This window comes from Mus musculus, chromosome 2, assembly GCF_000001635.26.
Source record: "Mus musculus strain C57BL/6J chromosome 2, GRCm38.p6 C57BL/6J".
Lineage (NCBI taxonomy): Eukaryota > Metazoa > Chordata > Mammalia > Rodentia > Muridae > Mus > Mus musculus.
Window position 1 is genome coordinate 136,112,426 of NC_000068.7, and position 17,366 is coordinate 136,129,791.

Sequence of the window (17,366 nt, forward strand, 5' to 3'; positions counted from 1 at the left end):
AGGAAGGGTACAGGGAGGCTGTTATATGCTCAGGCACACCGGAATAGAATCACCAGTTCTAAAACATGAACAGTGTCAAGGTTGAGAAACCCTGCCTCTCAGTGAAAGATGATGATACAAGCAGGTATTGAAATAATTTCTGATGCAACATCATTACATTAGAGCTAGAAAGAGTTCACAAAAGCCAACTGTAGGTTTGATACTTTCAGAATCTGTCCCTGTTGTGGGCCAGCCATGCCATGGATTAAAAACAAAAGATCTGGACCGCAGTAAGTTCCTGAACTGAATGAGCAGGTGGCTAGTGTGATCCCTACAGAATAGGGATCTATTCTGTAACTTACAATGGGGGCGAGAAATTTTGCTGTGAGTGTTAACTAATCAACATGTATATCTGGCATGCGCTGCAAGGGCCTGGTGAAACACTGAATTGTCACTGTGTCAGGAATTTCTCAGTGGCTTTACCCCACGGTGTTCTCGGAGCACCAAGACACATAAGCCAACATCTATCTATCTGTCTGGTCCCTGGAGAACAATGTTAAATATAACATGGTGGTATCTCCTACTAGGTCACTGTATGGTGGACATGTCTTCCAGGGAGAGTGGGAAGCATGCTTTCTCTCTTCTTGCTACTCTCTGTAATTCTTTGATGAGAGTGGTGCCATAATTTGTTTGCCTTTCCTTTCCCACCTCAAGGTTTCATCTGCTCAGCTTCAGGCAACAAGATTTAAAAGGAGAGAATAGATGACAATGTCAATGAATTTTTATTCTTTTCATGCTAACAAGAAAAGTAGAGTGGGATTTTTGTTGCTGTTACCCTACATTTTTCTTCACTGTGAGTTAGAATTGAAATTCTAAAAATTAAAGGACAAAGCATCAAACTGGACACACACACACACACACACACACACACACACACACACACACACACACACCTCCTTTTGTTCCATGGTATTTGTGCCTTTTCTCTGCTATGTGAACATCACCCACCCTTCTCTAGAAACTGTCAGGAGGCAAAGCTAAATTATCTGAGTCGTGATCACTATTTCTTGCCCCAGCTGGAAATCCAAATGCAATTGGTTGATTTTTCAGAGTGCAGCTCTAAAGGCAGAGGCACCTAACTGTTTTTAGAGAGATGTTATATTTTTAATCAAGTAAGCATTTTAATTACCAACATGTTTCCCGCCTCTTGCCCTCCCACAAAACCTGCTCGTCAATTCTCCTGGGTTTGGGGGGACTCAAGAACAGCAGCTTCCTCCTTTGCAACATTGGCTTTGAAACGCTGAAAACCTCACGGCAGACAGTCTCATGTGCGAATGGACTCATATTGTTCCTTAGCCACAATTGATGTGCACTGATTGAGGTTTAGAAAAGCTAGAGTTCGGGCCAGGAGTTCTGTTTTGGTTTATATTTAAAATTCTGCAAGGAAGGAGGCAAATATCCATTTTTGGCTCTGTTTCATTCCTCTCTTCCTCTTATCTCAAAGTTCTGGAGGGCCATGAAACTTATCATAGATTTTAGTTGCAAATTCAGCTGAAGCCCTGAAATAACATAGACCTGCATAAAGAGACAAACGAGGAATGAAATGGCAGGCTTGAATCTAGAGCTCATGTGTAGACAGCCAGCTAAAATCTTACGTGTGGCCTGTGACTCCCTAAACCCCAGTGTTCTCTTCGTGGAAATGAGTGGCCAAGGTTTGCTCCTGGTCATGCTAATCCCAAAGGCCTCTAGGCATGAGTGAAGGGCACTAGAGGAGTAAAACCAAACTGCAGAGCCTGTGTACCCTCTAGTAGGGCCAGGGTTTACCTCTAGACATTTCATTCTGAATCCTTTATGAAAAGATGGGTCCAGGGATACCAGGCTGACTTCGTTATTCAAGAGAAGCTTGCAATCTCACAGTTTGTGACTCATGAAGTAAAAAGGGCTAACCTTGTTGATGGGAAAAAACAAATGACTGCAGGGCTGAAAGGTGATATAATTTAACAGCATTTTCTCAAGGATAATGGCTCAAGCAAGTACCTTCCCATTTGTTCATGGGGTAGTGCTGGGGACTGAATCCGGGGCCCTGTACGGGTATGCATGTACTCTACTTTTGAGCCCCTCCTTAGCCCTTTGTTTTGAGACAGTCACTAGGCCCTTGAGGCTTATTCTGTTGCCCAGGCTGGACAGGAACTTATGATCCTCCTGCTACAGCTCGATGAGTTCTGAGATTACAGGAGTGAGCTCCATGCCCAGTGCATTCTTTAAAATGAGCTCCGAGCATGTCACTTGACACAGCAGTAGAACATAGTTATTTGATTCTAGAACTATGAAGGACTTCCTCTCCATGGTACTCACAGAGAATGATCAATGGTAGAGTTGTGTACCTGGATATATATGTAGGTGCTATGTGGGTTTGGCTGTTGGCTTTTGGCTAGTAAGACCTGTGTCCAGTAATCATGATGGGAAAGTATTTGTGGCATCTTAACTATGGTCTTTAAATCCATTTAACATGGTGATATTGAAACCACTACGATCATTTACATTTTAACTAGAGTGTATTTTTCATGCCTTATTTTCTCAGGATTCATTTCTAATTTTTATCATGAGAACAAAAATAACAGGTCCCTTGTTTCTTCTAAAGTATAGCTTAATTCGCTTCCTGTTTTCCCAAATAGCTTTTCTTAAACATTTTAGATAACAAGCAAAAGAGAAATTTGACTGGAATTGACAAAGCAGGTGGCTGCAGATAGGCTGGCCTTGCAGGGTTGCCTGTGTTATCAGACAAGCTGCTGAGGAGAAAGCATTGGTCCAGGTGTATGTGACTACAAGTGTTCATGTCCCAGCAAGACTGTCTTGAGACTCAAGGTAATCCACACTCCATTTTCAAAGTCTGTCTTTCTGCTTCAGTTGCACAGGTGAGATACCAATCCTTGGTAAGTTACCATGAGCAAACCAACCATGTGTACACTCCCGGGGCTGTTTGTAAATGGATAATTTGCTCCTGGACATGGTGTGCTGTTAACCGAAGATCAGTACTTTCCCCATAGTCTTCTTCAAAGTATGGGGTATGGCAGGCCCATCAATTTTCAAAGAAAATTTATATGATCCTAATTTAAGAGCATACTTTGGGGTAGTGTCTCACTGATGGTGTGCCTGCCTAGTGCACATAGGACTCTACAATGGATTCCTAGCACTCTGAAAAACAAAACAAACAAACAAACAAAAAAACCCAACAACAACCCTAGATAATCCAGGAATTGGCTGCTATCTATTACTGAAAAAAATCGTATAGAAAGTGTTGTTAAGATTTAAAAGAATGATGGGAAGAGCATGCTCATATATAAAAGGCTGTCCCTTGAGTTGAATAATATATATATATATATATATATATATATATATATATATATACATACATACACACACACATATATATATAGTCTATAATAACCTACAGTTGTTTACCCTTTAACATAGAACTTAGTAAATATGATCAGACTGTTTTTATTAGTTGTGAATCAGAAAATTGTTCTATTAAATACAAATTCCATGTTATTTTAATCAGCAGGCTTGTAATAGATCCCCAAAGCCAAACTTTGATTCTAATGACATATGGACCTTGTTTTAAAGCCTTTGATTTTGGGACTCATGGGAAAATAAGATAGAATTTGGAAAATTATTTTTACTGCAAAAACAGCAAGTTCTAAAGATGCTGGCCATGTAGAGCTTTTTTGGCAGGGTCAGTCAGTCATGGAGAAGAGGCAGTGGACCTTACCTTTGGAATGCACATTGTGGGCTCGGACAATCGAGGGTAGGTGTAGGAGTTGTACGAGTGTCCTTGAGGATGAGTTTTAAATGCACTTGCTCCAAATGGCATCATGGGTTCCTGAAGCCCTGAGCCGGACTTGGATCTCTGGCGCATGGCTGGCTGAGGGCTCGTCTGATGCAGGTATGATGATTTTGGCCTCCTGTCATAGTCATCCAGGCTGGGTCCCCAATCACTTTCACTGTATGCCAGACTCTCCTTGGAGCACCTGCTGGTCCCTGCAGTTCTAGAAGGCGTGAGCTGGAATGAGTAGTCCAGAGGGGAGCTACTAGAGGCTCTCTGATAATCCCACCTAAGGTCACCATATTCACTTGATTTTCTCAGAGAGTCCAAGTGGGTGTGATAGTCGACAGGGAATCCGGCCAGGTCGGTTTTCAAAGACTTCATCTCAGGGTAGTAAGCGTCTCCATGTTTCATCTTCATGGCATGCCCATTTTGCTTGGCTGCATGGCTGCTTTTATAGTACAGATCCAGGTCATCTCCATAGAGACTCCTGTCTCTGTACTTTTCAGTTGTGTAGTCCGCAGTCGTATCGGATTCACTGGAATATTGTGAGAAAGTGATGAAGCCGTTCTCTTCCGAGTGGCCTTGAATGCGGCTAGCTGCTCCCTGATCTGGGGTGGGTGGGCTTTCTTTCCTTAGAGAGTTGGAGCGAGTCACGGAGATGTTGTCAAAATCCTCTAGCAGACCATTGATAGAGGTTTCCTTGCAGGATTTATTTCCTCTGACGATTGTCTAGGAATAATAGGAGGAACTTTGTTTAAGAAAATAGCCCTGGTTTTATACTTGCTGGGGGATAGTCCCCTACTTCATTTAGTTTAAAGAACAGAAGGAAACATGAGAGAAACATTTTAGTTTAAAAAAATAATTGTTGCCTAACTTCACTGGAAAAAAAAATCAAATATTCAACAGTAATCTGGGCTTTCAAATTTGTGCTTACGGGTTGCATTAGAGTATAGAGAAGTCTTTCTCAATTGCTTTGCTAATAAAAAAAATCACATTCTTTTAAAATTACTTTTAAGTTTTGCTAATTTTATACATATATTTGTATTGCAAATATACTCACCCTGTTTCCCTCTCTTGTCCCCTCTCACTCTGACAGACCTTTCTTACTTATAACTAGCATGGCACCTAATGTCGTGTTTTCTGGGTAGGTATTGTGAATGTAGGCAAAGCTGCAATGTATTCCTTATTGGATTGGCTATGCCATGTCTAGAAGGTAGCATTTCACAGCACTCTTTATCTGTCCTTAAGCCTTTGCAATCTCTCTGCTTCTTTTTCTGTGATATTCACTGGTAATGGTCTTTTGGGGGCTGTGTGACCAACAGTCATTTTTTCTCAGCATTTTGATCAGTATGAGTCTCTATATTAACCATTGCCTATTGCAAAGAGAAGCCGTTCTGGCTATGGATGCCAGAAACACTTGACTAAGGGCATAAATATAAACATTTTTAGAATGCAGTTTTGCCCCCCCCCCTACACAATAATATCAGTAGTAATTTCAGCCTGAGGGCCTGGGCAAACCTTCAGCTTCTAACAATGGGCTGATGGCTATACATGTTATCAGTCTATAGTGTTTGGTTATAAAAAGCATATTTGTTATTTTAAAATTCACTATTCAGATGATCTATGAACAGTACCACTTGAATATAAGCATTGGTAGAAATATACATCTATGGAAGGCATAACTGACTGATGCTCTAAGACTTTGTGGATGGTTCTAGAAAACACTTTCTGAAGCTGTGACTATGGAACAGTATGAAGAATAATTATGTGGCTTCACTTGCAATCCAATATGATACTGTTAAGAATTGTACTACAGTCCTCCAAGAGGCCACATGGGTGTGTTACCTACCATCTTTGGATTGGGGAATTTGCTTGGTAATGATGTGGCGGTGTCTGGATCTCAGCGACAAACTGTTCCCTTTAATAAACCTAAATAACATCAGAATACCAGGAACAGAAAGAAACAGCCAACCACTTACAAAACCAGTCAGCTGTGCCTTGGCTTGTCATTACACTGTTTGCACTGAAATATGTGGGGGTGGATAAAAGAACAAAGAACAAAGGGTAGCTATCAAGATTTTAGGAGAAAAATACATTTGAGTAAGTTGTAAGGAGTTCAGAAGCATCAGAGTTAGTACCACAAGAAAGTTCAAAGTGTAGGGAGAACACCAAGCTGACCTAGAGTCTGGGAGCCATAGATTAGTGCCTCCAACTTCAGGCTGAAAGTCAAGGACATTTCCCCCTCCCTGACAAACAGTCTTAGATTAATTATTTTTATTTATGTCTCTTTAAATAAACTCACTTTAGTATAGTTTAACAGTGCCATTTCATAGATGAATTCCAAAGTGTCCCTCTCAGCCAGTGTTTCACATCTTAACATTTTGCATTACTGTTAATAAAAAGCCGCCTTTATCAGCACTCTATAAGCCTTCTCTTAGGGTTTACATCCATGAGGAATAAACTTATTTATTATGTGTTCTGAGACTCTTTGACAGTCTCTGAGACTTCCCTTGGTGCTGATGTTCTTCGAAGTGTCGAGAAGCAATGAACAAGTATCCTCAGAATGTCCCTCAATTGGATTTGTCTGATATTTTTATCATGGTTAAACTGGGGAAATGGGTTTGCAGGGAGGAAGGCTGTGAAGTAGCAGTTTCATCACATTAGATCTGGTGCACACCTCAACATGGTTTGTTTCTGTTATCGTTACCTTGGTCACTTAGGTAAAGTTTTATTGATCAGGTATTTAATTTCTAACTTATAATTCCTTCTTTCCCTCCAGGAGTGAGACACAGGTGCATCCTCCCTCCCCCTCCCCCGACCCCGGTGGAGGGGGTGGTGGCAGTAGGAGTTAAGTTCCACCTCTTTGCATAAAGCATTATTCAGTCACTTGTTTATATCAGTATCACAGACTCCCAGGAATTTGTTAAATCCTTTGGTTATGATCCATGCTGTGCCATTTTCTTTGTCACCCAGATGGTTGGAGCTTTTGTCCCCAAAGATTCTTTTATGTTGGTGTCTGTGTCCCTTTGACAATCTTCTTTCTATTGTAAAGCACACCAAAGTCTTCTGCCTTTTTCTCACTTTTCCCTAACTCTGTTGTTTCATCAGCCACTTCTCCACGATGACCTCCTTCTATAGGATCTACGGCATGACAATTGGGGCTCAGGCTTTACTTCATCACTACTGGGGTATCTTTTTCCAAGGCCCTCCTAGTGAGCAGAACTAGAAAATCTGCATGTGTATACTAACACAGGCATACCTAAATATCTATTCACCTGTATGAATATTAAGGCATGCTTATATTTCTGAACGTAATCTGGTACTACTACGATGTTCTTTCTAACTTCCTCTCTTTTGTATCTGTAACCTCTTGTTTTCCAACATTTCTTAGACTGATGTATTTTTCCTGCATCCTCTTTAGTATAATGGATTTCTGTGGGATCACAGAGGTCAGTGCATACAGCTAATCTGTGGACTTAGAACTGCCAAGTCTGCTATTTCTATGCACTGGTCACTATATTCAAAGAAATGTTCACTTCACATACAAATTAAGGGAGTAAGTGTGATGAATGAGATTACTTCTGCCTGTTGATATAAAAGGGGAAATATTAACTGTGCTATGAAAGAAATGTTATTTGAAGAAGGGATAAGAAATGTCTCTTGATGCTGAGCTCCGTTTGCCAGGCATAGACACAACATGTTCACTACCTTTTTGAAGTCAGAGTAGCTGTGGTTATCCACATGAGATCCTAAGAGTAGGCCTGCTTATGCAAGGCCTGGAGTATTGTACACAAGGCAGCAAGGGCGGTGTGGGTAAGCAGTTAACAGTTGCCGGGGTGAGTTCTGTGGCTGTCCACATTTGCCAATGTCCCTACTCTATAAGTAACACAGTTAAACTCATTGGTTCATCAAGCTAGCCTTGGGCAGAAAGGTCTCCTTACCTGGCATTGTATCTGGATGGGTGTTGGCTACTATCTCCCTATGCAAATTTACCACAATAATTTTTTTTTTTTTTTTTTTTGCTTTTCATTTTAAAGCTTAGACTAGCAACACTTGTAAACTATATAGTCTCAGGAAAACTGCTGAAACTTTTGTGAGCATGGCTTCTTAATCTATGAAATAGTAAGTAAGAATCAATACTTTCCTTATAGGATTAAGACAGGATTTATTCATACTTATTAATATTATGAATAAATTGGTTGATATGATTCCTGCCATAGAAAGTACTGGTAAGTACTAGTAAATTCTTCTTATTTGACTATTATCTTAGTAAAGTTTTAAGTTAAGCTGAAAATTTGGGAGAGAAAACTGAAATTTTGGGAAGGAAGGAAGCTACAAACAATAGAAATTTAGCCATGATTGCATATATTGGACAAAACCAGATACAAGTAGAAAATAAAATTATTAGTAACAAGATCTAAACCACAAATTTCTGATATTTAAAGGGGAGATGCAGTTCACATTATCTGCAACTGCAACATAAAATAAATGCTTTTTATTAGAACTAAAAAACATATAACTGAATGCTTTCAAATCATGGTCATTACTGTACTGGTATCCTTCTTAAACATGTAAACATGTTGACTTGGGCTTCCTCATCCATTATGAAGGTGAAATACATTTTATGCTTTAAGTAGCCGAAATGCAGCTTGTTCTTCACATGAGTCCCGAACAGCTGGAGCGGAGCTATCGCAAATGTTTTTGCCTGTCTGTGGGATGTGTTCTTCTAGCTTGGCTTCTTTGTCTGGCCTCAAAGGGAGAGGATGTGCTCACAGAGACTTGATGTGCCAAGGGCATGCAACTTCCCTAAGAGCCCCCTACTTGCTCAGAGAAGAAGTGGAAAGGGGATGAAGGACGATTGTGGGAGAGGGTGACTGGAAGCAGGCAGTGAGTGGGATGTAAAGTGAATTTGTAAATTAATAATAAGGATAATGATGATAATAGCAGTAAAATAAAAGGTCAGCCATTATCCCTACCATTAAAACAAACAAACAAACGAAAACTTTCATCATTTTGCTCTTGTATTTCCCCAGTTGGATCTGCATGCTTTCTTAACATCATAGACCTAATGAGCCGTAATAATCCTTAGCTGCAGATAAATAAAGCATAGGTGTAAACAAAAGTAAGTGCATGGTTGCTAATATTTGAAAGGAAAAATATTTAATTTACTCATGAGAAGGAATCAGCTTAAAGCAAATGGAAAAAAAAAACAAGAAAAATAATGTATTTCCTTTCCTTGGATATTAGTTTTCAGAACTTTAAGTATGCAAATCATTCTTAATAAAAACACATGGTTTTGTTTGCTTGCTTCAGATGAACTCCTAATTCATTGTTAATAAGCAGCGCAAATGTCTGTTGCAAACAACTTTTCAGAATACACACAGACACAATAAAGTAAGAGAAGGGTTTTGTAGCCTCTTTGATCCGCAAGTCCAGGTAACTGAGAACCCAAGGCATAGTTATTTTTGCTGACTTGCGTTTTCCTTATGGAATTATAACCATCAAAGCAACAACAATGAAATCCAAACATGCAGAATTGTCCAATGTAGCTTTGACAGGCATCAAATGGAAGGACTGCTGTTCGTCAGAGTCGGTGTCTGACGTTTATTTGAAATGAGATTTATGTCATTTTAGAGAGATCAATAATACAATAACTACAAGAGTATCAGTGAATTTTATGCTGTGGAAGCTGCAGGCATTAAAAACCAATGCAAGGCAATCTATTTGCATCTGAAGCCTGGGTTCTCATTGTCTTTCCTCTGTAACCTGGACCAGCTCCGCATCCGGTCTGCCTCCTGGTGACAGCAGCCATATTTCATGGCCCGACTTGTGCAGGCTGGCGGCTGGTGATAAGCGTTAATGGATCTGTCCAGGAGAACAGCTGTCTCCCCTTGTTCCCGGGGAAGAAATGAAAAAGTGCCTCTGTTCTCCCTGTCTGTATTAACCTTGACAATAATGAAGTGTGTAATTAACAGTTTTGCCCTAATAAGACCTTACATTTCCTTTTCAAAATCAGCATTTTCTCTGCACCTTAGGCTGTGCTTTACATTGTAACAGTAAATATTTCTCAAGAGGCCAGAAAGCAAAAATTCCCAAGACTGGAGAATAAACTAAGGTACGTTTAGGAAGTATCTGCCTTTAAACTCCATACCTGAATTCTGATCCTGTACAGGGAGAACCAGTTTACCTGTCACACAAGTGACTGGAAATGTCTGGATCCATAATCACCACAAATCTGACATCCTTAGCCTCCCCAAAACATTCAAATTCTTGGTTGGATATTGAAGTATCACATCTATTTTCTACATTTTCCCACTGGGCTAATTGGGTTGGGGCAGTTGGATGAGACTTGAACATTACATTGTTTCTGGAAAATGTGACAGTTTGGTCAGCATATCTCAGAGGGGGAGGTATTGTGAAGATTTCTAAGCAAAAACCAAACAAACAAATAGCCAAAAGAACAACAACAACCCCCCCAAAACAAAACAACAACAAACCCCCCAAAACACTGAAAACCCCAAATAAAAACAAGACAAAAACCACTCAACAAGCTGTATAATACTGGTAATCATGTGGGATCCAAAATAAACCAATCATTTACTAACTAAATATAAAGTTTTTTTAAAAAATTTATTTATTTATTTATTTATTTATTTATTTATTTATTTATTTGAGACAGGGTTTCTCTGTGAGGCCTTGGCTGTCCTGGAACTCACTCTGTACACCAGGCTGGCCTCGAACTCAGAAATCTGCCTGCCTCTGCCTCCCAAATGCTGGGATTAAAGGCATGTGCAATTTGCACAAACTCTAAGAGAATAAAATATTTTAAAGGAAGGTTTTGCGAACTTCATGGAAATAGAGATTTCATCTTGAATTGGAAAGTGTTCTACTATTTGCCATTTTCTCTGCTCTCTACATCACTATAATACCAACACATACACTGAAGAATTCCACAAGAAACCAAGCTTGAAGCTGACTTCCTATTCCCTGCTAAAGGTTATAGACTGAGTTCTTCCTGCTTGCAACACAAAGCAGGCAGCCAGAGGTTACTCTGGCCAGCCTGAGGTAAAAGTCAGCTTGAAATGGAATGTTCTTGGATATTTATTATGGCTATTTCATTGACCAGGCATCATTGCGGACAACGGAAATACCCAGCTCAATATTCATTTAGTGAAAAAAATGCATTTTAGGGGAGAGGAACACACCATGATTAATGAAACAAAATCTAACAGATAGCAGGTAGTTCTGCAAATCTCTCACGTTATCTTCACATCTTAGCCTGGGTTTCCTGAAGTAGAATAGTTCCTTTCTTTGACAATTATGTTGGTTTGAATAGTTATATTTGAATGCTTGGACATTAGGGAGTGGGACAACTTGAGAGGGATTACAAGGTATGGCCTTGTTGGAACAAATGTTTGCCTCCAAGGCAGCTGCTGACTTAAGTCTGGGAACCACATGGTTGAATGAACAAAACAACAGATTCCCTCATACCTCACAGTGTGGTACACCCTTCCTCCCACCCCTGTCCCTCAAAACAATGTAATACTAATTTTAAAGTTGAAGGACATAATGGACTACATACTAAGTTCTAGCGCAGCGTAAGCTATGAGATGAAATCTGGTTATCTATCTATCTATCTATCTATCTATCTATCTATCTATCTATCTATCTATCCATCCACCAATCTATCTCTCCAACCACTGCCATCATATATCTTTCTCTTGTAATTCTTTTTCTCAGGATATGTTCATCACAGAAACAGAAAGGTAACCAAGGAAGGGTGGACCTTAAATTACTAAAAGCCAAAGAAATGATATTATTAATGCTCTCATGACTTGGCTGCTCTCTTTGTACCCAGACGTTTACTATTTTCTACATAGGAACCCAATGCTCTCCTAGAGAAAAATTTTGAGTCTCTGAAGCTTTCTTCATGCACACCAAAAGCACTGACTTTGCAATGTCTTTGACTTACTTTATAATTATACAGAGTATGAGTTTTCTCCTTCCTTCCTTCCTTCCTTCCTTCCTTCCTTCCTTCCTTCCTTCCTTCCTTCCTACCTTCGAAGTCATCTCCCTGTTTATCTGAAAGATAAGTGTGCTGTGCTCATTCTTGGCATTTCATCACTTTGAAATCGAATGAAAAGGTTAAGAAAGCAGCTGGAGGTTTTTACTGTTTTTAAGAGTTATTATCCTTCAGAATGGCTAAGGCAGTGGGAGAGTCTGCAGCATCTGCATTAGGCAGACTAGATGACAACAGCTCTCAGCTGCAGGTCCATATTTGCATTCTTTGGTTAGTTCATGCACATTCCTGAAGCCAGCTTTCCCTTCTCAGACAATTGCATCTCTGTTGGTGGTACCAGGTCACTCACTTCTAGGCTCTCTGGGTCATAGTGCTGGAGTGTCTCTTCCTGTCACTCAAAGTGAGGCCTTGGAACAGCAGCATGGCATTATATAAGCACGTAACACACAAAAGGAAAACGGGTTTTCTCTTCCTTAAATTCACATTGGTAGGATCATTCATTCCTTTGTTTTATATGAACAGCAACAGCGGTTCATAATAAAATGTGGAAAATGGTTGATTTGCAGCATAAAGAGCACTTTTGAGGTGTTTATTATGTTTCCAGAGATGCTATGGTACCATGATGGAACAGAGCATATTTATGCTTGTCCAAACATCTCAGAGAGCAAGTTCAAGTCCGGCATGCAGGAGTCTGTAGCATTTACTAGATCATCTGGCCTATTCTATCAAAGATAGCAACGGGATAGCAGGAACCCATGTAGAAATATTGAGAGGGAATTCATGTCTTATTTCTGAGTTACCTTGCCATGTTGAAAAAGATGAACAAGTCCATTTCCTCCAGTAATATCCTAGATAAACCTGGGACCCAAATAGCACACACACACCCCAGAAGAGACACAAACAATATGATCTTTCCTTCCACAAATGTACCACAACAGTTGTGTTTTTATATTATGACTACTTAACAAAGAAGATATTGTGAAACAAAGAAGACATGGTTCACAGACCATGAGAGGCCCACAGACAGACCTCCGAGACGTAAAGTTAGGAAAGGAAATGCTCCGTGTTCCTGAGGGAAAGGCTGCTTCTCTGGTTCTCCAAAATTTGAGAGCTTTTTTCCTGGGCCCAGAAGAGCCACTGAATGTGCAGATCAGCCACTGTGCTCAAGCAGAGAGCCTATTGTATCCACGTATCTTTCTAAAACATATACTTTTATTGGATCTCACTCTTTAGTTATAATTTGCCATAATTTTATTTTGTGAGATTTCATTATGCATTAATGTCTATGATTTATTGAATAAAGTAAAGATTTTTTTTTTCCTATTTTTGTTTTTGTTCCCTTTTTGCCACAATACTGGCAACCTAGGGTACTGAACCTAGGACCTCACATATGTTAGGCAAGTCGCATCCTCTAAGCTGCATACACAGCTCCAGGCGCTTAACATTTTCCTCTCCCCTACAAATTCGCTTACTTACTCTTTATCTTGTGTACAAACACATTTAGAAAATTGGCAGTACTTCATGTATGCCCTCATCCGGCTTCCACTGGACAATGCAGTGAGCTCCCCGACAGGAATCTCTCGAAGGGTGTTTAGTTATAAAGAGAATGCTAGTTGCATTCCATAAAAGGAAAGCCTGATCAAAAGCTACCACCATCTTTAGCGCTGCAGAGATGTGGTGTCTTTGGGAACTTACAAAAGTCTTTATACCCAGTCCTTTAAAATAAATAAATAAATAAATAAATAAATAAACGTTTTAATTGATTCTTTGTGAGTTTCACATCATGTACCCCAATCCCTCTCATTTCCTCATCCCTTCATATCTGCCCTTTGTCTTTGCAACCTCACTTCCCCCAAAGAAATAAATAACAACTGTGGGGAGCTTTGGGGGCTGCTTGGTAGGAATCTGACATTGGCCAAGGACAAGGAAATGGGCTTCAGGCAGGAGTCTGACATTAGGCCATGACAAGGAAGTAAGCTCTGGCAGGAATCTAATTTTAGACTAGGACAGGGAAGTAAGTTCAGGCAGGAATCTTAATTTTAGGGTGGAACAAATGAGGTAGGCTTTAGGCAAGAATTTGATTTGGGGCTTGGACAAGGAAGTAGGCTCAGATATTTTGGTCATACTTATAAGCTTAGAAACAGTGATCACAGGACTTTGCTTATTGCCTTGTTTTATTCCTTGACTATTTGTGTTTATTATACTGCTTGACTTTATTACTTGCATGTGATTAAAATAGTATAAAAGCAGATTGGGAAAAATTCCACTGGACCCCTCCCCTCCTGGAAGAGACAGGTCAGAGAGCATGTAGGCCAGAAGGGAGAGGTTGAATAAGCCCCTACTACCTCATTCCCCAAAGAACAATCAGTTTAAAGGGCACGCTGTACCACCAATCATATTGTGCCTAGTTGCTGATACTCTATTGCCCCCTGGAAACCATATAAAAACTTGATGAACAGGCCGCTGGGGGTCACTTCCTCTCCTTTGGGTCTGGGATGTTCCCAGTGCACGGGAACAATAAATTCCTCTTGCCTTTTGCATTGATTCCAGCTCCACGTGGTTCACTCAGGGGGTTCCCAGTAAGCTAACGCTTGCTAGAGTCTTACAGTGTCACAGCGTATTCCACACTATACTCTTTTGTCCACACATCTTTACTTGGCAAATGTTCATTGCATTGAGTCATCAGGCTGGTTTGAGGTCTCTGGCTTCTACACTATCAACAATCCTCACTGGAGTTCTTCTTAGATATCTTGTAGCTCTGTGTCATGGAGATACTGAAGTTTTGGATCTGTATGACTGGCTCTTTCATAGATAAGGGAGATGTTGGGGTGGACCAGCCCAAGCCCTGGATCTGGGCTTGGGTGGTAGCTAAGTTGGTCAGTCCACCAGCTCTCCCACACCCAGACCACCAGGCACTAGATCTAGACTACTCTTTTGCACTGTCCTGTCACCCAATGCAGCAGTCAGCAAGGAGTGGAGCCAACTCTCCTACTCCCATGTCCTCAAGGCATCTCTGCCCTACTCCTAGCTTGCTGGACACCAGAGCCAGTTCTATTGTGCTACCCCCCGGGGAGGGGGCAGGGGGCAGGGTCCACTCTCCCAAATGGGAAGCTGGTGGGCAGAGCCAGCTTTCCTGCTCTCATGACTTCCAGGGCCAGCTCTCATATTGCCTCAGGTGGGGAAGGGGAAGGGCATCTCCCCCGTCCCATGCCACCTCATAGTAGACAAGTGGTCAGGCCAGCCCACACCTATACCTTATGTCCAGTCTTACCACAAAAGCAAATTAGGAAGGATTCCCTTCAGGGAGCCCAGGCAGTGGCAGTTTTAAATCTCTCTCAAGTGATTTCAATGAGCAGACAGAGTTGAAAACCATTATCCTTTTAGCTTCGCTCTGCCCTCAAAGCCCTTGGCATCTTGTAGCACATACACTTCCTTTGAACAGGTCTGTTGTGTGTCATATGACTCTGGATTTCTAACAAACTCATAGGAAAGGTAGGTGATGCTGCTGTGCAAAGCAAACTTGGAGCTGCAAGGTCCTTAAGAATAGAGAAAGGTTATTGGCTGTCAAACTCAGGGCTGCATATTGAGATCAAACTGCAGAGTATGCATTGGATTGTGAGTGCAGCCATCTAGGTATAGTCTAGCCAATGTCATCAGCAACAATGCAGTTTTGTCATATGACAACCTTTGTGGGTCTATGGACCTTGTCTCTACTGAGAGAGCCTATTTGTCTGGCTTCTTTCTAGCTTTACTATTCTGTTATTTTTCTAGCTCTTTATTGACTTTTCTCAGTAGGTACTGTTCCTAGAAAGGGCTGACTTGATGTTAGCTGTCAAAATTCTCTGATGCCAATGCTCGAAGCAACATTTGCAATAACTAAAAAGTAGATGCAAGCCAATTGTTCATCAATAGATTCATAACAAATATGGTATTTTTCAAATTGTTCATATCAAGATATGGTGTTTTTTTTTAAAAAATAGAGTATTTATTTTTAAAGGAAACAAACAATTTATGATATTAAGACATGTATGATAACTGCAAGCATTGTGCTAAATGAAATAAGCCAAATAAAAACATTTTTGCACAGGTCAATTTTTGATTATATCTTGGAATAGGAAAATTCATGTAGACAGAAAATACATTAGAGGTCACTGGGGGCCTAGGAAATTAGTGTCTAGTACATCTGGAGTTTTGGTTTGAGGTAATAAAAATAAAGTGGTTTTACAACATTTTGGATGTACTTAATGATACTAAATTATATTCTTAAAATGGTAAGTTACTGTTATGTACATTTCTGCCACAATTAAAAGAAAAGTTTAGAGGCTGGGAAAGTATCTCCATGGGAAAAGCGCTTGCTGTGCAAGGGTGAAGACCAGAGTCGAGATCTCTAACACCCTCATTACTGAGTGGCAACTTGCCTATTTTTGATCTCAGCATTCAAGAGGCAGTTACTGAGTTCCTAGAATGAGCTGTGGACTAGACTGTCTGCAACAACAAACTCTGGCTTCAACAAAAGAGATGAGGTAGAGAGTGGTTGGAGAAGACACCCGAAATCAACTCTGGCCTCTACATACAACGTATTCATAGGCACCATACACATACCTGCATTCACAGACTTGGGAACATAAATATGTACATGTAAGCACAGCAAACTCAAATCACACACATGAAGAAGGAGGAGAAAGAGGAGGAAGAAAGAGAAGGAGAAGGAGGAGGAGGAGGAGGAGGAGGAGGAGGAGGAGGAGGAGGAGGAGGAGGAGGAAGAAGAAGAAGAAGAAGAAGAAGAAGAAGAAGAAGAAGAAGAAGAAGAAGAAGAAGAAGAAGAAGAAGACAACAACAATGACAATAAATGGGTGCAAGGCAATGACCATCTATTGCTTCTCAGAATGTTACATGTTAACAATGTGTCTATCTTTTATCAACTGATGAGGCATCTCCTTAAGGAGAGCTAGTCTATGGAGGCCTAACCTAGGGTAACAAGTGTCTGCTCCATGTGTTTCTTGTTTGTTGCCCAGCTAGTCCACACTTACATGGCAACCAGACAGGGTTCCAAGCTGCACAGTCTCTAAAAGCATTGGCTAAATTAGGCATAGCCTCACATCTCCTAGTTCTAGTGGTAATAGTCGTATGTCTGCAGGAAGGCAGCCTCCATCTCCTAAGAGACATCACTTTTGAGTCTTATTGCAAAGTTCATGTGAGCAGATAGGAGAGGAAAAGTGAGATCACTCTTGCATCAGTCTACCACAGCTGAATGTTGTTGAAAATTTGTCAGGATTCTAAACAATTTGCAGAAGTATGGGCTCATCCTCCTAAAGTCAGAGTTTTTTACTTAAAAAATGTACATACATTTTTGAGAAGCTTAAACATGCTGGAGAGTGAATGTACTCAAACTCCAGTTAGTGCATATAATTTTATCTTCCAGTTGTTTAAGTACCTATAATGTCTTGTCACACAGGTTGATTTGAAAATATTATAAAGTCTATCTTTCACTATTAAGGCAGTGTACTTTCTTGTTTTGTGTGTCAACTTGACACAGGC

The 17,366-nt window shown here is 40.4% G+C and overlaps 1 protein-coding gene across 8 annotated transcripts in view; it reads right to left on the minus strand.

The window, feature by feature from the left end:
- The window catches only part of Pak7 (p21 (RAC1) activated kinase 7), a 306,881-nt gene that overhangs the window by 31,338 nt on the left and 258,177 nt on the right, over positions 1 to 17,366 (minus strand). For 6 of the 8 annotated variants that reach the window (NM_172858.2, NM_001360384.1, NM_001360382.1 and 3 more), the window contains one exon: positions 3,752 to 4,537. The exons of the other annotated variants lie outside the window; for them this stretch is intronic. In NM_172858.2, the coding sequence (NP_766446.2) occupies positions 3,752 to 4,537 (786 nt within the window). The remainder of the gene's footprint in view (positions 1 to 3,751; positions 4,538 to 17,366) is intronic. 8 annotated transcript variants of the gene reach the window in all.